Source organism: Asterias rubens, chromosome 2 (assembly GCF_902459465.1).
Source record: "Asterias rubens chromosome 2, eAstRub1.3, whole genome shotgun sequence".
Lineage (NCBI taxonomy): Eukaryota > Metazoa > Echinodermata > Asteroidea > Forcipulatida > Asteriidae > Asterias > Asterias rubens.
Window position 1 is genome coordinate 21,573,235 of NC_047063.1, and position 17,905 is coordinate 21,591,139.

Here is a 17,905-nt window from a genome sequence, read left to right on the forward strand (position 1 = left end):
ACTGCTGCATAATATAATTGGTCACTGTATATTTTTTAGTTGCTGTAATCCTTGTTCCTTCTATCAGTCATATGTATACTGAAGTAATAATAATAATAATATTGAAGTCTTATATAGCGCACATATCTACGTACCAAACAAGGAACTCAAGGTGCTGAGTATAATACCGGGTATACAAACTTTCAGAAAGATAGGTTATTACAGTGAGGAATTTTGAGACCCAATTAGTTACCACCTTATAATGGTTTACAAGGTGCTACGGCGCATACAGCAGCCACAGCTAGGAACACCGCCGCGAACCCCTTCGCTTTTCTTTTACATGCGCTACACAACACATGGGACCAACGGCTTTACGCCCCATCCGTAGGAAGAAGTGGCTCTTTGGTCCAAGGGATCATCAAGGAATCTTTGATTCAAAGGAACCCAAGTCTCGAATCATGGGTGACAGGTCTTTTTCTTCAGCTGCGCCATGCATCTGGAACTGTCTACCACTTAATCTTATATCTTGTCTTTGTACCACAAAATTAAAAAACTATTTTCGAAATTTATCTATGTCATAAATTTGTGAAAAAATAATTCAGTTGAGTCTGTTTTCATTTATTTGTTTGGGGTTTTATTGCGCCTTGATTTGAGTACCCAGCAAGGTGGATATGTGCACGATACAAGTCTTTATTATTATTTTTTTTATTAGGGGCGTGACTTAACAACAATTTTTGCAACAAAAGGTACACATACATTCTAAGTTATCACACTAGCGCGAGTGGAATACGGAAAAATATAGCTCTTCTGCATCCCATATCCCACGAGCCCACGAGTGTTATAACAAATTTATCTTCCAGTCTCATGTGAAATGCGCAAAGTTTAAAATTTCAGAACGTTATTTTGCGATGAACAGCATGCACGCGCAATAATTAGAATCTAATTTTTGAACTGCCTGTATGCGGAGCATGTCGCATTGACACTCACAATACGCAGAGTGCAATATAAACCCTGGAAGTAGGTTATAGCTTTTTATACCACCCTCCAGTTCGAGCATCTGATTGGTGGATTAGTGCGTACTGGAACATAAAGCACATACTACTATACCTCAATCAATGCATCAACGCCATCAGCTTGGCAGTCAGCGTTTTCTGGTCCGCCGGGCTTAGCCGCTACGGCAACGACGGGACTGTTCGCAAACTTGGTGTTCTCCAGTGTCTTCAGCATCCTCTTGGTCATCTGAAATGGGTAGGATATGTGGGTTTTTTTTTGATTGATTTTTTTTTCTCGATTGGTTTAGTTCAGAAATAAAAGCTTCAAAGCCGGAAGGAGACTAAATTGACATTTATTTTTTACATCCTTAAAGGGAGGGTACACGTTTGGGAATTGTCAAAGGCCAGGCTTGGTATATCCCATCATAAGCATAAAATAGCAAGCCTGTGAAAATTTGGGCTCAGTTGGTCATCAAAGTTGCGAGAAAATGATGAAAGAAAAAATACCCTTGGTGGACGAATTTGTGTGCTTTCATACTGTATACATGTAGGAATAAAAGACTTCTACATGTAGCTTGAAGTCTTTTATTATTTTAATGAGAAGTTACCTCTTTCTCAAAAACTATGTTACTTCAGAGGGAGTTGTTTCCAACAATGTTTTAAACTATCAACAGCTCTCCAATGCTCGTTACCAAGTCAGTTTTTAAGTTAATATTTGTTTTGAGTAACTACTAATGTGTACCTTCCCTTTAAGAAAAGTAAAAAAATATAAATGTTACAAATAGACAGAAAGTAGACAATTTAAAATTGTTAAACAAAATACGTGGATATGACAACATTTTGCCAACACTGACATCAACTCAAAAAAGCCAAACAATGACAGAAACTTACACTGTAGATGTGCAAAAAGGACCATAATTTGGACATTCTTTTGTTTTGATAAAGGTTGGGGGAAAAACATTGATTGTGTGCTTACTGTGCAATTTCTATTTCATAGCGCTGCTAACCGTAAGCACTCGAAAAGGCATGCTAACCTTCTGGTGCTATCCGCACGGAAATAAATGACGTCACAAATCTACGGTAAAAACGCAATACGGCCGCCCAATTTTTTTGCTAACCTGTGAAATACTGTGAAAGGCTGAAGCAAATTTTTCTGCTACAGTAAGCACGCAAGTTTGCTTACCATTAAGCGAAACATTTCACTATGAAGTTATAACCATATAACACATTGTAAAAATAAAAACAGTTTTTATGCCCCAAATTTTGAATCTGAGAGGCGGGGGGTATTCTTCCGGCATGAACATATTCTGCGCCAAATTTTCGACATTATCTAAAAAATGCGACCGTGTAAATCTTAATCTTCAATACTGAGGAAAACACTGTGTGGATGCGTGGTACAATGTAGGTCCACAAAGAGTTTTAAGTAACATATTTTTATATTTTTTTATTACCAATTTGCCTTCTATTTAATTTCAAGTTTTAAATTTATGTAAAACTGTTGTAATTCAGCCATTGTGCTGCGAGGACAGTTTTTCAATAAACCATTTTATCTTTCTATCTATCTATCTATCCCAACATTATCTGAACTTCTTTTGTCTTCAGATCCACATGTTGTACATGTATGTAGCAACCAAACAGTGTTGAAGAGTGGGATTTTACATATTAAGTCGACAGAATAAATAAAGAATTTCAGTAGAGTGTAAGAGCCAGGAAGTTTTTCCTTTGTAAAAGGATTCCTCTCTTTTGGGTTCCGATATAAAAAATTATCAACACTCTTACTAGAGCCAAACAAGAAGAGAGAAAACAATGGGAAAAAAAATCATTTTGAGTTGTTTGAGAAAAACCCCAGAGAATTACCACCAGAGAAAACCCATGCAGCCAAGTAGGGACTAAAAACCAAATCCACATAGAACTCCAAAGGGGCCCAGATGTGGAAGGCAAAGCAATAACACTACATGTACACCAACCTGACTGCCATAGAAATTTAACAACTTTGTGAATTTTACAATCCTACTGGAAACATTTCAAGAGGTGCCAAGGCAATGTGACCAGGGCCCAATTTCATAGAGCTGCTAAGCACACAAATTTGCTTAGCATGAAATTTCTTCCTTAATAAAAAACAGGCCAATCGACCAAATTTCCATTTGTTGCATATTGCTTGCTACTAGTATTCAGCTTTTGTTTGTTCATACGGAAAATCATGTGGAAAAATGGTTTGTAATCCTGTTTTCATCACGGCAGAAATTTTATTGCTAAGCAAATTTGTGTGCTTAGCAGCTCTATGAAATTAAGCCCAGGAGGCAAGAGGTGCCGAGGCAATGACCAAGAGGCACTCTCTTGCCTCAGTGAAACATCAAGCCTGATCACGTTCATGACAGCATGTCTCATCCAAATAAACAGTATCAAACAAAAAATTAATAAAATATCCTTCATTCATTGAAATTAAAAAAAGACTTTTTTTTTTTTTTTTTTAGATTGATGACTGATGTGCGTCACATTCTCAGACAGATGATCGGCAACTGACCCTAGGCGTCTGTTTAGTTAACCACTTGTCAGGCCTCAGAGCCACTATTAATACGCAACGGTGAAGACAACGTATATTCTTTCCGAGCTACACCGGCAAGAGTGACAGCATGGCCAGTGAATGTGCCTCATTGTTTCTGTGTAGTTACCTGAACTTATAAGGTTGTTAATTTTGTCATCTCAATATTGATAAACTTTGTCATGTTGCTCCTGTGTCAAGAAAATGCTCAGAGTAGATGAATGGTTTGACCCACGTATGGCAAGGATCGGAGTTGGGGGGGGGGGTGGGGGCTCAAACTTTACTTTTTATAAGCTATTGTAAAAAAAATATTAAACTTTTATACTGATCAAATAAAAATAAAATTTCGCCCTGTAATAATTTATCAATGAAGATTTACCGCAGATCATAAACTTAAAGGACAAATTATTTATTCTCTCATTTTTAACGTGTCTGTTGCATCGAACTAAAGTTTCCATCCAAATCATCAGAGAGTGGGTTCGAGTCCGTTCAAGACAATTGTGTCATTGAGCAAGACACTTAAAGGCAGTGGACACTATTGGTAATTACTCAAAATAATTATTATCATAAAACCCTACTTAGTAATGAGTAATTGGGAGCTGTTGATAGTATATAATATTGTGAGAAACGGCTCCCTCTGAGGTAATTTGCTTTTGAGACCTCAGATTTAGAATTTTGAGTTCTCGAAATCAAGCATCTGAAAGCACACAACTTCGTGTGAAAATTATTATCTGATTGAGCTCAAATTTTCACAGGTTTGTTATTTTATGCATATGTTGAGATACACCAACTGTGAAGGCTAGTCTTTGACAATTACCAATAGTGTCCATTGTCTTTAACCACAAACTGCTTCTCTTAAAAGCACTGGACAACTTAGGTAATTGTCAAAGACAAGTCTTCTCATTTGGTGTATCTCTGCATAAAATACATGTAACAAACCTGTGAAAGTTTTATCTCAATGGTTATTGAAGTTGCGAGAGAATAATGTAACACAAAACGCCCATGACGCACAAGTTGTGTGCTTTCAGATGCTTGAGCTCGAGAGCTCAGCTGAGGTCTCGAATTGAATTCAAACATTCTAGTGAGAAATTACTTCATTTTCAAAAACTACATTACTTCAGAAGGAGCTGTACTCACAATGTTTTATACTATCAACAGCTCTCCATTGCTTGTTACCAAGTAAGTTTTTATCCTAACCACTATTTTGAGTAATTACCAATAGTGTCAAGTGCCTTTAACACATGTCAATTTAAGCATCAATTTAAGCAACTTGCTCCCAAGGGAGTTGAGAACATTTGATGAAAGGTCCACGTCTGGGATACTCAACGCGTCATAAGAACCAAATATTTGTATCATTGATGTATAAAACAAGGCTTCAAAACGAGGCGCACATGGTCGGGAAAACGAAGCGGGGAAAATTTAAGAAGCATTAATTGTTCACCTCAAAAATAAGATCATACTTCCCTTGGAGTATTTATATGAAATCATCTCTTGTGGCTGAATTGTATACAAAAAATCAATGAAAGACCTTCCTCTACCGAATCTCCTCCGAAATCTAGTTTAACTTTTTTTTTTCCCAAATTGTTAAATCGAGACAGACATCTGAATGCCACTGCATCAGAGACTTTTACTCCCGTGTACACGTCTCCGATGGGTCATTGCTTAATACAGTCCTCAATGTCACCTGAATAGGGGGGGAAAACATCCACAAGTCACGTCCCAGCGATTTGTCACATTCACTCTATCAAAGATGAACGACCATAAATTAGAACGACTAATGGTTAAGTTTCCCAGTTTCTTAAATGAGGGCGGGGAAAAATGTATATAAATTGGTTCTTTTTTATTGAATATTTTTAATTCAATGAGTGTGGTGGTGGGGGGGGGGTTGGAGTCTCTAGTTCTGGCTCTTAGGCACAATGCCAACATTTTAACACTATTAAAAGATTTACCTTCAATAGGGAGCTTTTATTTCCTTGGGATGAAAAAAAAAGAAAACTCCAAGAAATGGCATTTCACATTATGGTCGTTGATTATTATCTGCTATAAAAACCAATGAGGCAACATGCAGGATAGGATACTGGCTACACTCAGTCTGCCATTTTGGAGGACAACATTTTCCCTTAATCAGTTAAAGATATGGCAAAATTTCATGGCCCAGCTTACCGCCGAAATCTGCGCTTACGATCACCATTCTCCGCTTACTGTGCAAGCGCTGAATTTCTTCGCAAGCTGTGTAAGCGATAAATGCCTAGTAACGTGGAGTTCGCAAGTGCACAAGCAAAAGTCCCGCTAACTCATGAGAAAGTTTGACGGAAAGGAAAGAGCAACCACACAAACCTCAGATCAGGAAGAAAAATCAAGACAAATCGAGGCCTGTTTTAGTTTAGACTTGTGGACAAGTCGTTATTGGTCCCACGCGGTGAGATACTTGAGTTGTGGCGGGTGCTCTCGCGAGATCACTGCTGTCGCGCAAACTGCTGGTTGCCCGCTTTCTACTCCCCATTAAATGAGACCGTAGTTGTGAGAGCAGTTAGTCTTAGGGGGCCAGCAGTCGCGCGAGAACCCCGGGGGAATCGTGGGGAGAGTCCGAACACTATCACCGCGACAGACATTTATTGACTTATAATAGATGTTAAATTTGCACAGGGGATAAAGAATATAAATTTTGTTTTTTACCCATACACCGATGTGTGTTATTGACTTGTCTACAAGTCTAATTTTGGTTTAGTTTCTCACCTTTTCAACGACTTGCTTTTTCTTTTCCACTGGCAGAAGATCTGTCTTGTTTAAGACTACAACCATTTTAGAGCATGTTATTTCTCCGATTACCAGACACTGCAAGGAAACAGGGAGGGAAAAAATTTGAGACCCTAAATTCCGAATAAATTTACTGACCTCTGTTTTTTGTAGGGTCAAGGTTCAATATACTGAAGATGAAGGTGGAGGCAGTTTCAAATTGCACATTTTGATGAAACTATGAAACGAACCTATCCACTGGCACATTGACTGGGCACGTTTGGTAATTACTCAAAAAATACATCAGCATCAACGCTTACTTGGTAATAAGCAACGGTTGTTTATAAGCCTACGGCAGCTTTTGATTGTACAATTATATAAGCATTTTGACAAACATTTAACTTCTAAGTAACATGGTTGTAAAAATAAATCAGCTTTTATGCCCCAAAATTTGAATCTGAGAAGCGTTACTGCCACTAATGGGGTAGTGTACATTGTACTCTGGTATATTTGTAATCCAAAAATCAATAACCATACACACTAACTTGGTAAAGAGCAGTGGAGAACTGTTGATATTTTAAAGACACAGCCGTCGATTTCACAAAACTCTTCCTAACTTAAGACTAATCTTAGGACTTAGGACGAGTCCCAGCCCTGCACTGTAGCATGCAGACCTTAAGATTAATCCTAAGTTATGACGAGTTACTCGTCCTAACGCGAGAAAAGACGAGTCATAACTCTTTGTGAAATCGACGGCTGGACACTATTGGTAATTGTCAAAGACCAGTCTTCTCACTAGGTGTCTCTCAACATATGCATAAAATAACAAACCTGTGAAAATTTGAGCTCGATTGGTCGTCAAAGTTGCATCAAGATGGTTGATTTCGAGACCTCAAATTCTAAATCTGAGGTCTCGAAATCAAATTTGTGGAAAATGACTTCTGTCTCGAAAACTATGTCACTTCAGTGGGAGCCGTTTCTCACAGTGTTTTATACTATCAACCTCTCCCCATTAATCGTTACCATGTGAGGTTCTATGCTGATAATTATTTTGAGTAATTACCAATAGTGTCCACTGCCTTTAATGTATGTTGGGATACACCAAGTGAAGGTAGAGGGCTTTGAAAATTATCAGAAGTATTTTCTGTCTATAAAAGTATTTATCAATGGCACTGCATGGTCAATTAACGGCGACCAGCCACCAGCCTGGTCATTACCATGCAGTGAAGACCAGGGCCCAATTTCATAGAGCTGCTAAGCACAAAAATTTGCTTAGCATGAATTTGTTCCTTGATGAAAACAAGATTACCAACCAACCAAATTTCCACATGTTACATATTGCTTGTTACTGGTATTCAGCTGTTGTTTGCTTATCCTGAAAAATCAGGTGGAAATTTGGTTGGTAATCCTGTTTTTATCTATTAAGAAGAAATTTCATGTATAAAGCAATTTTTGTGCTTAGCAGCTCTATGAAATACAACCCTGATCTCTATCCTCACTACCATTGTGTAATTATATTATAGCACGCTAACATTGACAACAACACATGACACTGAGGGTTTGGGAACAATACAATCCAGCATGAATGCGAGTTGTTTTTTTTAAATCAAATTAAGAAGTACGGATATGTAATCCACTTTCCACCATAATACATATTGTAGATTGGAAAAGATGACTCTACTTCAAGGTCCGGCCTTGTGAGTTGGACGATGCCTCATAAAAAATAAAAAAATAAATAAATGAATAAAAACATTTCATCAATTTTTCACCTCTGCAGATTGGGTCTGCATTCCTTTGGTAACATCAATCACCAACATCATTAGGTCGATAATCTGCGCGCCTGGAACAGTGGAAAGAGAGAAAAAGGAAGAAGAAGAAAAAAACCACAAGGATATCAGATTTCTTCTTGATAACACAATCTCCTGAATGGGACACCCTCTTCACCGCAAACTCTAATAATGATTTAACACTTTCATTTGTTTTTTCTTCTGGATTAAAGGCACTTGACACCTGTGGTAGTTATCAAAGACCAGTATTCTCACTTGGTGTATTCAAACACATGCATAAAATTACCTTTGAAAACTTTGCCTCAATTTGGTCTTCGAATTTGCAAGAAAAAATAATGAAAGAAAAAACACACTTGTTGCACAATTTTTTTTTTTTTTTTTAAACTACAATCCTTCAGAGGGTGCCATTTCTCACAATGGTTTTTATTATCGACAGCTCCCAATTCCTCATCACCAAGTGAGTGTTTTATGCTTACAATTTTTGGGGGTAAGAACCAATAGTGCCAGGTACCTTTAATTCCCATCTTCTTTATGGGTGTTCTAAGCATACTGTGAATGTCCTGAATTAATCACAAAACAATGCAATCTGTCGGTAACTCAATACTCAACAATAATAATAATAATAACAATATCAAAGTCTTAAATAGCACACGTATCTACAAGTTACTCAAGGCGCTGAGTATATACAAACTTTCAGAAAGATAGGTTATTGCAGTGATGAATTCTGAGACCCAATTATTTAGCACCATATAAGGGTTTACAAGGTGCTACGGCGCATTAAGCAGCCACAACCAGGAACACCGGGGCGAACCCCTTCTCTTTTCGATAAGTGCACTGGGTTCTTTTACATGCGTTACACAACACATGAGACCAATGGCTTTACGTCCCATCCGAAGGACGAAGCAATGGTTAAGTGTCTTGCTCAAGGACACAGTGTCACGTTCAAAATGATGAGTTTGGAATGCATGGGCCGCTGCTGAAAGCAGGAATGGTGTCTGGAATAAAATGGCTACCACTCAAGAGTGCAATGGAAAGAATAATACGAGGGAAAGAATTCAAAGAAACTCTTTGTAATATTTACCCCAGAGTCCAGAGTAGGGAAAAGATCCAGAGGTAAAACAAAGAAAAGATGGAGGGATGACATACATGTAGTGAAGATCGCAGTGGAGACACACTATTGGTAATTGTCAAAGACGAGCCTTCACAGTTAGTGTATCTCAACATTATACATAAAATAACAAACCTGTTGCCAGATAATAATGAAAGAAAAAAACACCCTTGTCACACGAAGTTGTGTGCGTTTAGATAGTTGATTTCGAGACCTCAATTTCTAAATCTGAAGTCTCGAAATCAAATTCGTGGAAAATTACTTCTTTCTCAAAAACTATGGCACTTCAGAGGGAGCCGTTTCTCACAATGTTTTATACCATCAACCTCTCCCCATTACTTGTCACCAAGAAAGGTTTTATGCTAATAACTACTTTGAGTAATTACCAATAGTGTCCACATGCCTTTAACAAAGAAGGTTCTAACTAAGTTAGTTAGTATGAGTAACTCATTCTTAATACTCAAGAAGACTAGTTTTCTCTATGCTATCCTGCAGTATGAAACAATGGTGAATGCATACATTTTGTAAATGTACTTGTACACAGTCACCCGCCTACTGATGAACCATTCAATATCCTCCACAGTGGTTTTGAATGATAGGCACACTGTGCTACATTGTGTAGCCTGCAACATGATACAATGTGGTAAATGCACCTACAGTGTACACAGTCAACCCTCCTACTGTCTGACCATTCATAGTCAGTATCGTCCCCTGGTTTTGAATGACAGATTTAACACGGGCCAATCTGTGGTATGATGTCATAATAGCATTTTCTGTTTGTTTAGAGCACTAATTGTTCTTCATTGTAATAGTTCGCATCAAACACAGCCGAGCCAAAACAGCTGTTGAGCACAAACAAATTGTGAGCAAAGACAACAAAATATTGCTTAGCAGAAACTGGTCACCAGCCAAAATACCCTGTAATGTATATAGTTTGTGACTGGTTTCTCGCTGTTTTTGCTAAGCAAAAAAATCTGCCAAGAACCATTTTCTACTGAAATAACAATAATAATGTGAATGCCTTTTATTCTGGGAGATTGCCTGGAACTGGTTGTCTGTAAATTGCCAAGTGTGACATAGACTTAAAGACAGTGGACACTATTGGTAATTGTCAAAGACCAGTCTCCTCACTTGGTGTAGGCATAAAATAACAAACCTGTGAAAATTTGAGCTCAATTGGTCGTCGAAGTTGCGAGATAACAATTAAAGAAAAAACACCCTTGTCACACAAAGTTGTGTGCTTTTAGATGGTTGATTTCGAGACCTCAAGTTCTAAATCTGAGGTCTCGAAATCAAATTCGTGGAAAATTACTTCTTTCTCAAAAACTACGTCACTTCAGAGGGAGCTGTTTCTCACAATGTTTTACACTATCAACCTCTCCCCATTACTCGTAATCAAGAAAGTTTTATGATAGAAAATATTTTGAGTAATTACCAATAGTGTCCACTGCCTTTAAGGCATTACAACACCAAAACAACATCTGTGAACAATTACACGGCTTACAGAGGGAATTCTGCACTTACAGCCCTTAGATTTCTGCACTTTGCAGGGCGCGGTAATCATAAAATTCCATGGTAAGCGCAGACATGAGACCGGACCCAGATTGAGTTACAATGTATAAGAGGTTTACTAGCAGGAGTATCTTGCAATCAGATAAGCATAATTTATTCATGTTTTCATTCCTAATGGCGTTTCTTTTACCTAACCCTGAATAATGGGTTTTCAGGAAATGGTCTGAAAGCACCATTGTCACATGAAGTTGTGTGCTTTTAGATGGTTGATTTCGAGACCTCAAAATGTTCTCGAAATCAAATTCGTGGAAAATTACTTCTTTCTCAAAATCTCTGTTCTCACAATGTTTTATATTATCAACCTCTCCCCATTACTTGTAACCAAGTAAGGTTTTATGATAATAAATATTTTTTTGAAATTATCAAGAGTCCACTGCCTTTAACCAGTAGTTATAGTATGTTATGGTATAATATCTTAACTGGTAAATATGTTTTTACATGCTAAAATAATTTTCACCTAATTAATATTTTAAGGGAATCTTTCTACTTTCATAATCTTAAAACCATTTAAGTTCAATGTCAATCTGTTGACATTTTGAAAAAGTACCTGAATCCTTTAAGCTACTAATTTACACATTCTGTGGCTCATTACTGTCGTCTCCAACAGAGCAGAACTGTTTGCGGGATCTTAATGGTCATCATCTATCCCCCCCTCTCCCCCTCTCTCTGTCTCGCAATGTATATTTGGGGTTAGAAATTGAGCAAATATGGGAACGTTTTTAAGTATACCCCAGGGAGATGACATAATGTGATTTCACTTGGTGTGTGTGGACAGGTCCGTTATTTCCAAACATGATTAGCGTTCAATAATAAAAAGTACATGATGCACAACGAGGAGGTGATGGGGAGCTAATGTTATCTTCAAATGACTTGAAAGCAACAAGTGATAACACTTTCTTTTGTTTTAAACTTTAAACAAGACAACACTTTCATTGTTGGTTTATTTTTTGCAATCCTCCAAAGGTTTCAGGTTTTTTTCTTTACAAAGAAAGACAATGAAGGGGTTATATTATTTATATTAAATTATGTTATGTAATGTTTCTTTTCTTCTTATGACACAAATATCTCTCTTAAATGTGTTTGTAAGTTTGTATGTTAAATTTGTTCTTATTTTCTAACTAAATGTAACAGGGGGCCTCTACTTGACAAGCTTTGCTTTCTAGAGACCCCTCTTTACATCCATGTTGATGGTTTAAGTATTAATGCTATGGGTACAACTATTACTTGATTAAACCATCTCTTCTGTTATTTCATATTTATGTATTGTCATGATTATGTGGAAAATAAAGTTAAAGACACTGACTGGACACTGTTGACTGGTGGTAATTGTCAAAGACCAGTCCTCACACTTGGTGAATCTCAACATATGCATAAAGTAACAAACTTGTGAAAATTTGAGCTCAATTGGTCGTTGAAGTTGTGCGATGATAATGAAAAAAAAAAAACTGTCACACAATGTTTTGTGCTTTCAGATGCTTGATTTTGAGACATTAAAATCTAATTCTGAGGTCTCAAAATCAAATCGTGGAAACTTACTTCTTTCTCAAACTACGTCACTTAAGAGGGAGCCGTTTTTCACAATGTTTTATACTATCGACCTCTCCCCCAATTACTTGTCACCAATTAAGGTTTTATGCTAATAATTATTTTGAGTAATCACAATAGTGTCCACTGCCTTTAGAGGAGGGGGGAGGTGTGACAATGAGAGTCATTGTATCGATGATGATGATGGTTTTCAGGGGGAAGTACAAAACATATCTGGCACCTTTAAAGGCACTGGACACTATTGGTAACTACTCAAAATTTGGATGTTGACCTCTCAAGGTCATCAGAGGTCAAATCTGACTTCCCTCCACATCTAAAAATGTATCTTATGGTCCAACTTAACTATGCTGGAAGTTTCATGCTTTTCTCAAAAAGTGCACAATTTCCTTGCTAAGCCGCTGCACTAAATAGTTTTTACCATAAAAACTTACTTGGTAAGGAGTAATGGAGAGCTGTTGATAGTAAAATACATCGTAAGAATTGGCTCCCTCTGAAGTACTGTATTTTTTGAGAAAGAAGTAATTTCTCACTAAAATATTTGAATTGAATTCAATACCTCAGCTGAGGTCTTGAATTCAAGCATCTGAAAGCACACATTTTTCTTTCATTATTCTCTCGCAACTCCAATTGTGTTCAATTTTTTCACAGGTTTGATTGCTCCATGGGTATTGTATGCATACAAATGTTGAGATACACCAAGTGAGAATACTGGTCTTTGACAATTACCTTTAAGGCGTGGAGCAGGAAAGGGTGGCAAAGAAAGTCAATAAGAATCACTGACTCACCTCCAATGATGGTTTTAATGAGTGAAGCATGGCCAGGGCAGTCAACCAAGGTCATCAGTAACCTGTCATACTTCCCTCCCGCTAGGTGATCCGGAAGATCCACAGAGAACGATGAAAACCCTTCAATTTAAAAACAAACAATTAGTAATGAAAAAGGGTTAAAGGCAGTGGACACTATTGGTATATACTAAAAATAATTATTATTTAAAAGATTTCTTGATTACGAGTAATGGGGAGAGGTTGATAGTATAAAACATTGTGAGAAACAGCTCCCTCTGAAGTGACGTAGTTTTCGAGAAAGAAGTAATTTTCCACGAATTTGATTTGGAGACCTCAGACTTAGAATTTGAGGTCTCAAAATTCCAGTTGAACCTAGTTAAACTGGGTTTAACTGGAACTAGTTGAAAACCAGTTGATAAACTAGTTAAACATATTTAAAACCAGTTGGTTTAATATGGAAAATGGACAGAAACCAACTGGTTTATAATTTCAACCTAGTTGAACACAGTTAAACCTAGTCCAAACCAGTTGGTTAAAATGGAAAATGGACGAGTTTGGTCACTATCCAGTCGAACCAGTTGACCCCAGTTAACTAGGTTCAACTGGAATTTTGACCTGGGCGACAAGGGCGTTATTTTTCTTTCATTAATATCTCGCAACTTCGACGACCGATTGAGCACAAATTTTCATAGGTTTGTTATTTTATGCATGTTGAAATAATTATACCAATTGTGAGGACTAGTCTTTGACAATTACCAATAGTGTCCATTAATATTCTTTTGACTGAACATGTTTTTGCCAATTTATTTGTTCTGTCTGTTTATTTGCTTGTTTTGGATTTTGACGAAGCAATTATTATACCTGCCTTACTTTTGCTCAAGGGCACATGTGTCGTGAGGTGACTTCAACAAATTGTGTTGATGTTTCCTTTAAAGTTTAATTTACAACATTGTATTGAATTGTTTTAATATTTTGTGCAATAGTAAACAATTGTCTATGTTGTCTATAGTCTGCAAAATCAATGAGCTACAAGTGGCCACTATCAGGCACGAATGACAACAAGTAGTTTCCACTGTACACAGTGGTTGGTCCTAACATGGCTTCTCTACAATTGTACATCTCCATAAGTGTGGTTTAAAATGGTCACTACTGACCAAAGTCTTTGACTTTAAAGGCACTGGACACCACTATTAATGGTAACTACTCCAAATAATTGTTAGCATAAAAACTAACTTGATAACGAGCATTGGACAGCTGTTGATAGTTCAATATAAAACATTAGAAGAAACGGCTCCCTCTGAAGTAAAAGTAGCTTTTTAGAAAGAGGTTTACAATTTCTAACACTAATTTTTAAATTTCAGGCCTGTGAAGATATTAGGCATCTGAAAGCACACAAATTAGTTTGTGCAAAAAGGGCGTTTTTTCTTTCATTATTCTCTTGCACCTTAGATCACCAATTGAGTCAAATGTTCACAGATTTTTTTTTTTTTTACCGATATATATGTTGGGATACACCAAGTGAGAATACTGGTCTTTGGAATTACGAAGTGCCTTTAACCAATTTTCATCCCAGGTTCATCAATTAAAACGGTCTGTTTTTTCCAGTCTTTTTCCCCATTCATTCCACAAAACGACAAAGCCACGACAATTGCTGTTTCTGATGTTTTCCCCAATGCATTTACAGTGTACGTTGAAGAAATTGATTTAAAACCAAAACAGAAAAATGTCCTTGAGGGAATTTATTGCAAAATCGCCCGTATCTGAGAGGATTGATTTAATTGTGGAAAATCGTCCTCGGTCTGCAAAACAATAATCCTCTTATTAAAACAAATGCCAGCGATCGTTGAAGGTCGGCCAACGATTAAAACACCATTACAGTATTATACCAGGGCCCAATTTCATAGGGCTGCTTAACGCTAAGCAACGTTTCGTGTTAACAGGGCCCAATTTCATGTCAGCAGCCGTTTTGTGCTTACGGAGCTTCCCTTAGCAGAATTTCTACTTCATAAAGCTGTTAACTGTATAGCATGAGTGACGTACTACTGCAATTCCATGATGAACGTGCATGCGCGTCGAGAATTTTTCTGCTTACTTGAGAAATCATGTAAGCACACAAATTTGCTTACCGGTAAACAGCTTCATGGAATTGAACCCTGTAGTAGAAATATTTGCATTAAAAGCATAAGCGGGCATTAAAAGCATAAGCGGATTTCACAGGTTAGCAAGAAAATTAGGTGGACACCGTTCGCATTCAACATTGATCTGATTCTGTATTTATCCCCGATGCAAATTTAACATCTATTATATCGTTGCGGTACCCGCTGCCAAAACATAGGATTCGGACTGCCTCTAGCTACCGGGCAACCTCGGTAGTCTAGTTGGTAATGACACTGCTCTAGAATTGCAAGGGTCGTGGGTTCGAATCCCACCCGAGTCACATGCCTGTGATATTTTTTCATAGGACTCGGGAAAGTACTGAGTATACAGTGCTAACACACATCGGTGTATGGGTAAAAACCAAAAATTAATGATTCTGTATTGTTAAGTCATTCGTTTTCATAAAGTGCTGTAAGCACCCACAAGTTAAAATACATTCTCGTACGTGCTTACAGTTAGCGGCGCTATGAAATGGTATGTAAGCTATATACATATGTAAGCACAAAATCAGCCGTGAAGAAGCTGTATAAAATGAGCTGCTTAAGCACAAACAACTAGCTAAGCACAACAAACTTATGCTTACAAGAAAATATTACCAGCTAAAAATACCATTTTCCATGTGTATGACGATTTTGCTGATTTTGTTCTGCAAAAAGATCTGGACCTTGTTGCCGTTTCAGAAACATGGCTGAGACCAGACGACAACTTAACATGTCGTCAGTGTACCCCTGCAGGCTACTACTTTCATCACATCCCAAGACCTCACAAGACTAGTGGAGGAGTTGCAATACTGTACAGATCTACTTTATCCGTCTCTGTGAAAAGTAATGACGTCCAGTACACAACTTTTGAATCTCTTCATGCTGAAGTTTCCGGAAACTCTAAATCTGTTCGCCTTGTCATTGTATACAGACCTGAAAGAGATTCAAACGGCCAACATGTGACTTTCTCAAGTTTTCTAAGGGAGTTTGAGAATTTGATTTTGGAATATCTGCTTCATCCATCGGAAATCATCATCACAGGCGACTTTAACATTCATGTTGATGACATCCACAACACCAATGCAAACCAGTTTAAGCATCTACTTCAGCTTTTTGGTCTTACCCAGCATATCAAGGAGCCGACTCATCGTCTCGGTCATTGCCTAGACCTTGTCATAACTCGTGAAATCTCCCCACCAATTGTCTCAAACTTTGTTATTCTACCTGGATTATCAGACCATTATGCAGTCATGTGTAACTTGAGTCTGTGCAAGCCCAAAGTCCCAACCGTTACTATAAAGAGCCGACAATGTTAATCCTACCGAAGTGTTCCGTGACATAGGCTCCCATTTAGCAAATCTAGAAGTTGATCACGACTGCTTGGATTCTTATGTCAGCCAATATGAGAGTACAGTCAGTGACATCTTGGATAAATACGCACCTTGGAAAACGAGATCAGTCAAGGTCCGAACTGAAGTCTCCTGGTTCAATGATGATATTTGTACAGCGAGAAAGATCTGTTGTCAACTGTAGCGGAAGTGTCGGAAAAATGGCAAATTGGCAATTCAACGACAAGAATATCGCAACCAATGTAAAGTAGTTAGGAATTTGATCAACCAGGCAAAGATCATCCATTATTCATCTCAAGTACAAGAATCCTCAGGAGATCAAAAGAAGCTTTTCATGATAATTGGTAAGTTGTTGCTCAAACCCAAAACCCCTGTCCTTCCATCCACTTACAATGACCAGGACTTAGCAAATGAGTTCCAGAAATTCTTTGTCACCAAGATTTCAGACATCCGCTCATCATTTTCATCAGTCCCTTACAACGTGCCGCAGACATTGCCACAACTTCAACCAGAGTGTAGACTATCTGTGTTTGAGCCTGCGACTGATGCTGAGATTCAAAGGGTTATTATGAAATCTCCTTCAAAATCCTGTGAGCTGGATCCAGTGTCAACATCCATGATAAAGCAAAACATCGATATTTTTGTACCCTACATCACTAAGCTTGTAAACGAATCCCTCAGTTCCGGTTGTTTCCCCCGATAGCCTCAAAGTTTCCTACATCAGGCCGCTCATCAAGAAACCAAACCTGGACAAGGAGATATTCAAAAACTACAGACCGGTTGCAAACTTAAAATATCTTGGAAAAGTCATCGAACGAGTAGTTTCATCACGTATTTCTGATCACATTCAAACTTTCAACCTGTCCGACGTGTTCCAGTCAGCATACAAGCCTTTCCATGGGACCGAGGCTGCACTAGTCCGTGTGAGCAACGATATTCTCTCTGCAATGGACAATGGTAACCTTACAGCTCTAGTCCTGCTAGACTTGAGTGCTGCTTTTGACACTGTCGATCACAACATCCTTCTCTCTCGGCTCCAGAATCACCTTGGCATAGAGGACACAGCCCTAGCATGGTGCAAATCGTATCTCTACAATAGAACTCAGCATGTACGTATTGGCACCGCGATATCCGACCCTGTTGTTTTGAACTACTCTGTGCCACAGGGGTCTGTACTCGGCCCGCAGTGGTTTACGCTATACACTTTACCGATTCGTGACATCATCCTGAAATTTAATCTGAATTACCATGTGTACGCAGACGACACTCAGCTATACATCACGTTTAAATCTTCTCAAGAAAACGCCAATGCATCTATTGCAAGACTTGAGAAATGCATCCAAGAGATTCGACGTTGGACACAACAAAACTT

The 17,905-nt window shown here is 38.0% G+C and overlaps 1 protein-coding gene across 1 annotated transcript in view; it reads right to left on the reverse strand.

Annotated features, from left to right (window-relative positions):
* The window catches only part of LOC117307270 (selenocysteine-specific elongation factor-like), a 64,231-nt gene that overhangs the window by 32,467 nt on the left and 13,859 nt on the right, over window positions 1-17,905 (reverse strand). Inside the window, exons 3-6 of the mRNA XM_033791981.1 lie at window positions 13,047-13,166; window positions 8,019-8,089; window positions 6,250-6,348; window positions 1,087-1,218 (exon numbers count right to left, since the gene is read on the reverse strand). Of these exons, the coding sequence (XP_033647872.1) occupies window positions 1,087-1,218; window positions 6,250-6,348; window positions 8,019-8,089; window positions 13,047-13,166 (422 nt within the window). The remainder of the gene's footprint in view (window positions 1-1,086; window positions 1,219-6,249; window positions 6,349-8,018; window positions 8,090-13,046; window positions 13,167-17,905) is intronic.